At 40.9% G+C, this 10,964-nt stretch overlaps 1 protein-coding gene across 1 annotated transcript; it reads left to right on the top strand.

Moving 5' to 3' along the window:
• The first annotated feature begins 514 nt into the window (after positions 1-514).
• LOC130573665 (cytochrome b-c1 complex subunit 7) lies at positions 515-5,281 on the top strand. Its single transcript, XM_057366242.1, has 4 exons — positions 515-597; positions 1,860-1,931; positions 3,630-3,796; positions 5,043-5,281. The coding sequence occupies exons 1-4, from the start codon at positions 579-581 to the stop codon at positions 5,118-5,120; spliced, it is 336 nt and encodes a 111-aa protein (XP_057222225.1). The 5' UTR covers positions 515-578; the 3' UTR covers positions 5,121-5,281.
• The last annotated feature ends 5,683 nt before the right edge of the window (positions 5,282-10,964 follow it).

Raw genomic sequence — 10,964 nt, 5'->3', positions numbered from 1 at the left:
TCCCAGAAACAYGATGAAGAATGGAAGCTAAACATTTAAGGGGTGTGCTAAAAGAAGGGAAAAGAAGATAGAAGAACTGTTCGAGGATCATGCCAAATGCCAGTTATGGTTTTAGGATTAAAAAAAAAAACAACAAACAAAACAAATCTTTACAAGAAATGTTTGGCCTAGAATTCCCAACCTTWCTGGAGGGGTCAGGGTTGAAATTGCCGACGGCCTTGCCTGCTTGCCTGCTTCACATTTCTGGGCTACGTCCAGCACCGCATTTTGTTTCTTTCAGTGGTCCGTWCCTGAAGGAAYGGCTGGGGAAAGGCAGCGCTCTGAGCATCGGGACCCAGCCGCTCACCTGGCGGCTGCAATACCTGAGCACACATAGATTTCTGCTTCTTGCCGTGACCGGTTGGTGCTTYGCTTGCTGTGCTTCACAAAACTAAATTTTTTTATTATTATTATTTAATAATATAGCCGCCTATACCCGCTCCCCCGCCCCCCAGGGCGCATGCGCCGGCACCGCATTGGCGGCCCCGCCCCGCCCCGCCCCGCCGTTACCCAGGAGGCCGCGCTGCGCCGAGGTCAAGATGGCGGCGAGGGCATCTGGTGAGGCRGCGGGGCCTGGGGGCGCGCAGGGGGCCGGGCCCCTACCCATACCCGTACCCTCACCCATACCCTCACCGAGCCGCCCGCAGCGCTGGGCACGCCACGGCCCGCGCCGAACGGGGAGAGGTGGGCCGGAGAGACGGTGTGCACCGTGTGCCCTTGACGGGGACAGCTAGTGGCGCTGCCGTWGTCGCCGGGCGATTCTCCTCGCCGGCCCTCCCGTGCAGCGGGAGTTTTCTGGGCGCAGAGAGTGCTCGGGAGCACTAGAGGAACCCGTGGACTGCTCATGAGGGACCTCGGGGATCGCTGTCCTGTGCGGATATCGACTCCGCGCACAGTTGGTCTAAGGTTATTCCTTGTCAGGACATAAAGGATAGAAGATTAAGTAACCTGCTGAGGCAGTGCTCTAGTGACGTACCGGCATCAAACAGAGCACTGGGGTTTTTTTGGGGTGACTTCGTAAGACAAACGGTTTAAAAGTCATATAAAATAGTTTGCCTGTGCTGCATTGCCTGTGTTGTGCTGTTCGTAGGCTTCTAGACCGCTTGTTGAGGTACTTCATTATGTGTAAAAGCACCTCTGCCATCCCAAACCACATTTAAGGAAAGATGAGCGTGCTATATGTGGTGTGGAGGGATTTCTTTTATTAGTTTGGTTGGGCTTTTATTTTTGTTGTTTTGGGGGGGTTTTTGGTGGGTTTTTTTGGGTTTTTTTTGGTTGGTTGGGTTTTTTTTTGAGATTTTTGTGTTGATTTCGTGGTTGACTTTGGCAGCTCCTTGAAAAAGGAATAGCATTTAAATATCTGGAGAGGAGGGCAGAAGGTTAACAGTACAATAATATGCTGGCCTTGAAATCACATTAACCCATAGCGAAAGCTGGGGAGTTTAGATAAATTGTTTGAAAAGCCTGATGGTTTTGCTTTACGTAGACACTATGAGTTTGGCTCATGTGTTACAGAGCCTAAATATTTGGTTGCTGTCTTTGATGAGGAATTGGCAGCATTTTTCCATCTCTTGAAGCAGCCCAATGTTCAAATTTATTGAAATGGGTCAAACTGTTGTAGGTAATGAGCAGTCCTACTTGTTCAGTGTCAGTTTTGAGATACTGAGAGGTAGAGGCCAAATCAATGTGATCAAATTCAAAGTTGCTTCAGTGTTACATTACTGCAGGCATAGGARGCCAGCAAATATTTGTGTACTGCCATAGTAATGTGTGAATGTCATATTTTACCTTGCTCTGCAACTGATGATGGTCACATTCAGTTGCAGGAGGTGGTCGCATGATAGACAGGCTTCGCAAGTGGTATTACAATGCAGCTGGGTTCAACAAACTTGGTAAGTGTTTCATTGAGTTTCAAAAACTGCAAATGGAGCAATTCTTGAACTAGTTATGGTTCATAACTAGTATATGTACATGCAATTTGGTATAAGTCTTTTTGATCAAAATTAGCTACTATTTCTGTGGGGTTGGCAGTAGCTTCAATTATTGTGATCTGTACCTTTTCTGTTATTTCTGTATTTGCTCATATTCCAGAGAATTAACTTACAACAGCGAAGGTCAGCCTGGGGCAGTTGAAAAAACTYTCACAAAGCAGTCCTGAAAGCTCAGTTATTTACATTTCCCCACTGAGTCATTTACACAGGCCAGTGCCTTCTAACCCAAAGTCTGCTCTTGAAGCTGGACAGGTTCCCACTGATAGTAGTCAGTCTATCTGCAGTACATATGCAAAGTATCCAAAGTACAAAAAACATTTTAATTAGTTGTGCCCTTTGTGTCACCATAACTTCAGCTGGCGTCCCTCTGGCCTGCGCAGTGRTGGAATAACCCTGTCAAAACAGGGCTTCCTTAAGGAGAAGAGGTTGCCATAATGGTATTGTCTTCAGTTTATTCAGAGCTTGTTTCAACCATTTAGATGTCAGAACACTTCTTGGATGACAAGAATCTGAATATTCACATACTGCAATTTATTGCTCACCACAATATAACCAAATCTTTTAAAGGTAGTTAATATACCTGCACTGGGGAAGTTAGAAAAAAATTACAAGAACACTGTAAAGAAGTAAGCTTAGATCCTTCTTCCAGACATGCAGTGCWTAATTTCTCTTTTGATGCCTGTCTGCTGAAATTCTTACTTCTGCTGCTTTTCTGGAAATGCAATTAAAAAATTAGAGAAGCACCAAATCTAATATAGTGGTTAAACTAGTAGCAGTGTTCTCTGTGCCTTTGAAACAAATTACAAAGCTAAATTTAAGAATATGTGACTCAAAAGAAATTTTGGTTTTATTGAGAGACTACTGCCAGATCACTCACATGAGATGAAAACCTTTGACCGCAAGTCAGTATGCTGCAGTAATCTGCATCGTCTTGGAATGCTACTGAAGTAATATTTTGTCCTATTTTGTTAATACTGAACCTTACAGAAAGGTTGGTTGAGTTTCAAGAGTCCTTTGTTCCACAGAAGGTGTGGGAGTGTTCTTGGTTTTGAGAAGACTGGGTGCTTCTCTCTCTGATTCACCTTCTGATTTGGAACTCACACACCAACACAGAGCTTCGGGTTTGCATAGCTTCATATAATCATCGAATATCCGGTCATTATGGATAGCGGATTTTATAGATTAATTCTTCGGTAGTGAAGGAGTCTCGTCTGTAGCTGACCAACTCTAATGGATTCATGGCTCTTAAACCCTTTACCTAGACTGTCATCTTAAATATATGTAAAGTTAAATACACAGAAGTCCACCCCTTAGAGAAAAGATTTTGTTCTGTATATATGTATACTCTCKCAAAACACATTGAATGAAATACCCATTTCCCTTATTCCTCTTTAAGAAAAGGCATAAAAGTAAATAGAGTATGTGAAAGTTAGTGTTTGGGATTGCAGGTTCTCTGTGAGCACTTAAAAGCTCTCCTGGATTGGTTTCGTTTTTATTATGATTTTGCATTGGAAGTGTTTCGCCCATGGTACTTGTGTCAATCCTAAATCTTACTGAAGGGCATTTATTCAGTGATACTGTAAATTCTTCTTGGTACAGGGTTAATGCGAGATGATACATTGCATGAAGATGATGATGTAAAAGAAGCATTGAAGAGACTTCCAGAACATATTTACAATGAAAGAGTATTTCGCATAAAGCGAGCGCTAGACTTAAGTGCGAAACATCAGATCCTTCCAAAAGACCAGTGGGTGAAGTATGAAGAGGTACGTGTACAGAACGTTTCCAAGGTGCAGGTCTWAAATGGCTCTGAAAATCCCCAAACCACCAGTCATAGCATTCTCTGAAGAGACACATGCTCACATGTTCTTTATACTGAGTAAATGAGTATCATTTACATGAGTAAATCAGTATCTCCTGGAATATCTCTGGAAAACACTTTGATTGCCGTTTAAAAATCTGGTTTTGAATAGGAATTACTAGATTTTTCTCAACATGACAGAAGCTTAAGCTGCAGCTCAGAATCACAGCACATTGTATTCAGACTAAATATTGCCTCTGAGCYATCAGATAAAGAAATGCAGTGTAAATAGCTTTGAAATTCTTACAAAAGGACTCCTGCTTTTCTGATTARTTTCTTAATGTTACAGAAAATCTCGAGCCAAAGCTTTTGTTCATGAAGATGCCAAGGAAGAATAATTTGAAGGGAAATCCTACGTGAAAATAAGTCTCATCTTGTAATTTGAAAGATAAACTACAGTTTCCTTGTCAGATGTAACTAAATTTTATTTTTTGGTAGTGAATTGATATACATGCTTTGCGTCATTGTCCGTCTCAGTTTTCTCCAGATCGCCAGGCAGAGATGAATTTTGTTGTTAAACTTTTGGCTATAGGAGAGTATAAAGGTATTAATTCATCTCTGAATAAGTAGTGGCTGTTTCTTGTGGTCTCATAGGTCATATTTAGGTAACTGCTGCATTGAATAACTGGTTGAGTATTTCCTCAAGCAGCGGTTTGGTTTGTAAGTGTTGAACGTGGTCAGGATGTTCCATAAAATACAAGTTTACAGTACCATTTAGAAGTTAAGCYCAAAAAGAAGTTATCTGGAGTATTATTGCTGGACTTTGAACTACTTCAAGTGAATATTGTACATTACTATGGTTGGACTTCGAACTAATTAAAGTGGATCTTGTACATTTGGTTATCTGTCAAAAAAAAACACTTTCTAAAGGCATAGCTGGAAGCATTCCTTTGCCTGTTAATGTAGGTGAGGCATTAGGAATTAATGGTTGCTGTGGTAGACAAGTAGGTTACTTGTCATTGTCAACTTGGCAGATGCAAAGTTTACCTTTTGAGGGTAAGTAAGGCTGGATTTCCTTTTTTCTTTTTTTTTCTTGTTAGGTTGGTGTTTAGTCAAACCTGGGGAGGAATGAGAAAGAAATAGTCTGTAGGAATGACTTGAGATGCTTTTGGACCTCCCTGTAAGTTTAAACATAYTCTGTTCTTTTTCAGGATCACCATTATCTTGAACCATACCTAAAAGAAGTAATCCGTGAAAGACAAGAGAGGGAAGCATGGAACAAGAAGTAACTATTGAACTACTTCACGAAAATACCCACATATTTCTGATATTTTTAAACATTTGGTTGTAGAAGTCCACAGGGAGGCAATTGTGAGGCTGAGGAATACTATTTCAGCTTAYTCATTGAGTCTGGTCATCCAACTAAAATAAACATGTCAAACTATAAAAATCTTGGAAGAGTTCTTTCTAAATGTTAACAAGCTAATGTTCGGGTCTTTCCTGTGAGCATATACATTACATATTAGTTTAGTGGTATGCACTCTTCATTCCAGCTTTTGATTCTTACTCTTTTCATCATACAGCTGTTTTCTGCAGTAGTAGGGTTAGGTAAGAAATGTTCAAGGCTCTTGGTGCTAGTTGCTCTCTTAAATTAAAAAGGATTTARTATTCATTTGTAACTTCTCAYTGTAGTCAACAATCTTGTTTTTCAGTAGGAATGTTACAATGGTATTGTGAGACAGCAGGATGTTATTCTGTGCACCCATGCAGATACGTATTACAAAAATGGGAAATATAGATTATTCCTTAGTCATAACATAGGAAATGTTTCACTAACTTTTTATACCATATACATTGTTAAGCCTTAAAAACTATTTTCATGTAAACCAAAATGACTGTCTCACTTCAGCTTTGTGAGACTTTTTATTTTTTAAAAGAGTAGAAGTGATGTGGTTGATGTGGTTTCAACAGCCTCTTAACATAGTTAACTTCTCATGTATTTTTTTTCATCACCTAAAGCATGCTCTAATTTTTAGTGATTGRCAGCCAGAAAATACAGGCCTTTACTGGCTGAAGACCTGGAGTTTAGTCTTGCATAGTTYAATAGTGGTGTTAATTTGAGATAGGTATTAGTATTAGACATTAGTATTAGAATATTAAATTCAAAGCCTGTCATTTAACCTTCTGTATGAAGTACACAGCCTTGCATCATGGTCTCAAGGTTTGCTTTTTTCCTTGTGTTATGCCTGCTTGTCTGCCAAATGCTCCACTCACTTTACCTAAAGAAAAAGGGAAAAAAAGCATATCTGCAGTTCTGAATTGCAGATGAATAAAATATTGGATTGGAAATTTTTGGCTTTGCTCATCACACTGTTATTAATCTTCACCTGCTTACTAAAGTCCCYTACATTTGTAGGGTGGATACAGTGATCCCTGGGTGAAATACTTAACCTCAAAACTTTACAGCCCGATGTGGCAAAACAAAATTCTGTATTGCCAATATTCCTTAAAAGCCTGTGCAGAGATTMTTTTAAGAATTTGAGGTTTCTTTTATCTCCAATAGTAAAATSTAATAATTGAATCATACATAATTTGATGTATTTTTGAGAACTTTTATGATTTTCTTCCAAGAGACAGAGCATGAAGTTTTATGCTTCTCCKTATAGAATTATTAGAATATAGTTTCCTAATGAAAACAGAACTATATCATTATCTATTAGAATTATTTTAGGAGACTTAATTATACAGTGCAAGTAGTACTTGAAAACCRTAGCTGGTCATATTTCTACAAAAGCTAGAATCCTGTAGAAAGACAGTGTCCACTCATTTGACCATAGGTTTGGGTTAAGAAAAAAGTCTCAAAAATTACTTGGTTTTGACAAAATGGCTTCATTGGCATCAGGCACTTAAAAACAAGCTGATCTTTTGGTGGAGTGCACAGCAGCCATTCTCCAATTGGCCTTCAGTATCTGAAATCACTGACCCACTTACACTCAAATGTAACATCTTAAGAGTCAGAAGTGAGTAGAAATTAATAAGAGTCTTTCCAAGTGATCTTTATGGCAGCTCAAAGGGAAGAGGAAAAAGGAAGCCATGTTAAGATCYTGCCTGTTCACTGAGGCTTCATTTAGATGAGTTTTCAGATGCTTCTGACTTATATTATTAATTTTCATAATGTGTTGTAGTCTTCTGTTTAAGTATTTTGGAAAATTTACTGCCTATTGTCTACTTGTTTCTTGGAAAGCTATTAGTAAGGAAAATGTTGCTTGCCATTTTCTGGCAGAGGTGAGKGTGTATTTGAAAAGTATAGGGGTATCTAAAATGGTGAGGTATAAAGCAGAAGAAGGTGYAAGAGTGGTGTCTGTTGCCTGGGAACCAGAAGCTGTAGCAGCTTKGTGTTAGAGACCAAATTCTTTTTTAGAAGATGAGATTTGTATGCTTCTGCTACTGGCTATTGAATGAGTAGCTTGGAAGACATTTCATATTTCACTATTTGRTGTTCCCCTCTGTGCAACACTGAGTTGACAGGCATTAATCTGTAGCCAGAAGAAATGGGAATTTTCTTATATATAAGATCTGAATCCTGCTGGTGACAGGAGGGTCAGCATGATTCCCATTTTTGAGTCCTCACATTTATGTTTAAAAATACCTGTGATGGGAAGGAATGGACTTCCAAAAAATGGGGTTTCAGATCTGCAGTTTCACTGGAATGATTGCATCCCACCTGTCCACTTCTGTGGGATCTTACCATATTCTTTGTGCAGGCTGGGTGCCCCTCTGTGAATGATACCAGCCTGTGCAGTCGTTAGCTTGCTATCTGCAAAGTTGCCTGATTTTAAGGAAAAACTTGGTAACAGTAAAGGGGGTCAAAAGTCTGCTGAGGCAGGAAAGAGCATTCTGTTCTGGAGAACTGGGATTTCTCCTGCTGTCTCAAGGTTCTGTAATACTAAGCAAGACACATGGCTCACAGAAGTGCAGGAAGAATTTTGCTAAGTGTTTAATATCTTGGTGGTGGCTACATCTACAGAAGTGCAGAGTAATCACATCTACATCTAGGTTCAGTTCATCTGTTCTGGAAATATGTGGAAGTATTGGTGTCAATTCATACACACAATGGATTACTACGGGTGGTGGTACCAGAAGCAAATTTTACAGGGATTCTCACAATCCTTATTCCTCTGTGGTAAGTGAAAAAATCCTTATATAGAAGATGATGTGTTTGTGACCTGTATCTAGTACTTTCAGAAAGCAAGGTTGTCATGCATTGAAGAGGATTGAAAAGAATTTCTGAATGAGAAGAGTGCCTACTGGGTAAAATGTGAACCTGCAATTTAAGGTCATRTCATGCACAATGCAACAGAAAATCTTGCATTTCCTTTTTCCTGATTTTGAAACCTTCATCTTGGTTAATACAGTTTTTTGAACATAAATTTTATAGAGATTCCATAAATTACTGAGGTATTCTTGTAGTTTTAGTTTGCTATGTCCAACTTACGTGTGCAAAATTATGAGTCTAAGCTGACATTTCTAATCCTGCGGTTTTATGACAGTTTTAGCTGGAATTATTTTTTCACTTTTGAGCAAACCTGTGCATCACTTGAAGTTCTTTTATTAAATACATAGTGAAATATAAGAATACATTTTGATTGCTAAAGATCATGTTTGTTATGTATGACTGATTTCTTTAAAATTTGAATCATTCAACCCAGAAACAATGGATTTTTTTTCAGGACTGTAACAAGAAACATATGCTTGTTTTACATCCAACTTCCATTTAAAAGAGAGCTACAGTAGATACAAATCTCATAAGAATTTCGATGAAACATCGTGCTTGCCATTCTAGTGGAAGTGTTTTAGCATTAATATGGTAAACACATTCTGACTTGAGGTATTTTCTCTCTAGATAGCAAAGGTCAAAGATGACCTTCAGGATTTCCCTACAGTGCTTTGCGGTCAGTTTTCATGGACTGAAACTGTGGCCAGGGCAAGGGCTGCCCCTGGACAGTGGAACAGGCAGAGGCAACCCCTCCAGGGTGACACCAGGGTGCCTTCACTTCTCATAGCCTCTCCTRGCTTGTCTGTAGCTCAAAGGGCTAACATCTTGAAAAATCCATAGGCCACAAACTTCATTGTAAACAGTTTGTGCTAGGACTAAGTACCCTTGAATGGGGCCTGATCCCAAAACTGTTTCCCCAAACTCCTCTGCAGGCCATGTGGAGCTGAAAGCTTCCTTCAGTGTCAGGTAGTTCCTGACTCAGCCAGAACCTCTGCTGGTGTTGCTGGGATGAGGTGACAGGCAAGTCTGATGTCCCAAGGTGCCAGAAAGCATCGGCACCTCTGCCTTCCTGGCAAGGGAGGTGTTAAGACATGTCTGGAGAAGGAGCCTCAATACCTTCTGTTCACTGGTGGTTTAATGCTAGCCTTRCTGGCAGCCTGTAGGCTCAACTCTTTTTCCTTCACAAAAGGTGTGGATTCACAGTTCCCTTCTCTGTGAATGCTTATGCGTTTTTATATAATATTTACGTATTTTCTTGTGTGCAAGTGGGACTGTTAGTCCTTTTGGCTGACTGTTCTACTATGAAAGATCTAATAAGCTGTACCAGGAGAAACTTTGATACAAATTGGCTGGCTAGAGCTGCTTTCTAGGCTGGTTTATGAGTTGCTTCAAAATAAGTACGATGCCTGACTCCACCTAGAGGCACTTGCCTGCTCGGGCAATTACTGCCCACAGCTTCTGCCCTTGCTGTGTCCTGTAGTACCTGAGCCCTGGCACTGGACCAAGGAGAAATGCCGGGGGCTTGAGTGAGGAATGCAAGTGGATGAGGGGTTGAGGTAAACCCAGGATCAGGAAACCATGTGCAGGAATCTGAAGGAATTATAAGGAAAATAAACTGACCTCAATCCCCTTTGCCTGCTTTGGGAGTGCATGGTGAGGATGAGGTGGAGTTGATGCATTCATGTGCAAACATATGGTTTAATGCATTTTGAGAAATATGAATATGGAGTATGAGTATGAGGAGAGAGTCTGGGGTGGTATGGGGTGGTCTGGCAAAGGCAAGGGTGTTTTTCAGGCAACTGCAGAGGGTGACATCTGCGAGTCCTAACATTGGGAACGCCAAGTTCAAGGCACTCATTGAGGCTTAAGTTTTCCCTGAAGAAYATTTAAAGATCATCCATTGAACCTTATTGTGAGTGGAACCCAAGCTGTCCTTGCTCTGCCTCCCGAGTGCYTGGACATGGCGTAAGTGTCCATCTCCTGTGGCCCAACCTAATCTGTTTCTTTCACGAAAACGAAAACATCTTCAAGAAGATGCCCCCACAGCTACAGGGTAGGTCTGAATTTTGGGTGCTCACACTTCTGCAGCAAAAGAGGAGCACTGGATCTTTCTCTTCCAAAGCCTAAGCAAGTGCTGGAATTGCTGCTGCTGTTTTATGAGARTGTGCTGCTTTGGTTCCTTTGCTGGGAAAAGATCTGGAGCCTGAAACCTGATCAGAAGGAGGTAACTCAGCACAGCTGGGCTGTGCTCTCCTCAGCAGTTCCTAAAGCGGTTCCCCACTGGCCTGCGTGGTCTCTGTGCCTAAATCTTCTGGATTGCAAGGGGAGGCTGGATAGYGAGACATGGAGTTAAGCACTGCTGCACTCAGTATTACAGCACCTAAACCCTTTTATGAAGCCTCATACTCCCACTGCAGCTTAGCAGATTGAAATGATTGTTCATAAGCAGCAAAGTTCAGAGTCCAAAGCTCAGATCTCTTCAAGGCACTTCAGAAGGTTTTCTGTCTGCAAGTTGTGTTCCCCAGTGGAGTATTAGTTTAAAAAGATACTATTATGAAATAGTCATAAAAGCAGCTTGATCTGTTTGGTTTACTTCAATTAACTAAAAATTCTCTAAGTTCTCSATGTTTCTCGGCTGCAGTCCCTCATCCTGAAGAAGATGGAAGTAAACTCCAATGTGCAAGCAGGCTCCCAGCAATGCTCAGCGCTCAGTTTGCCTGCTGGAGCTCACCAGACTGCTGTGGCCATGTGGAGGTGGCTCTGATAAAAAGCAAGATGCATCCTGCTGCCAGGTGAGGCTTGRCTCTTCTCTGCTCAGTGCACTGCAAAAGTTGAGGTACCAGAGGAGGGGTGAGAT

This window comes from Malurus melanocephalus, unplaced genomic scaffold (assembly GCF_030028575.1).
Source record: "Malurus melanocephalus ecotype Western Australia unplaced genomic scaffold, MMel_1.1 scaffold_62, whole genome shotgun sequence".
Classification (NCBI taxonomy): domain Eukaryota; kingdom Metazoa; phylum Chordata; class Aves; order Passeriformes; family Maluridae; genus Malurus; species Malurus melanocephalus.
This window is presented reverse-complemented; position numbering and strand designations above follow the sequence as displayed.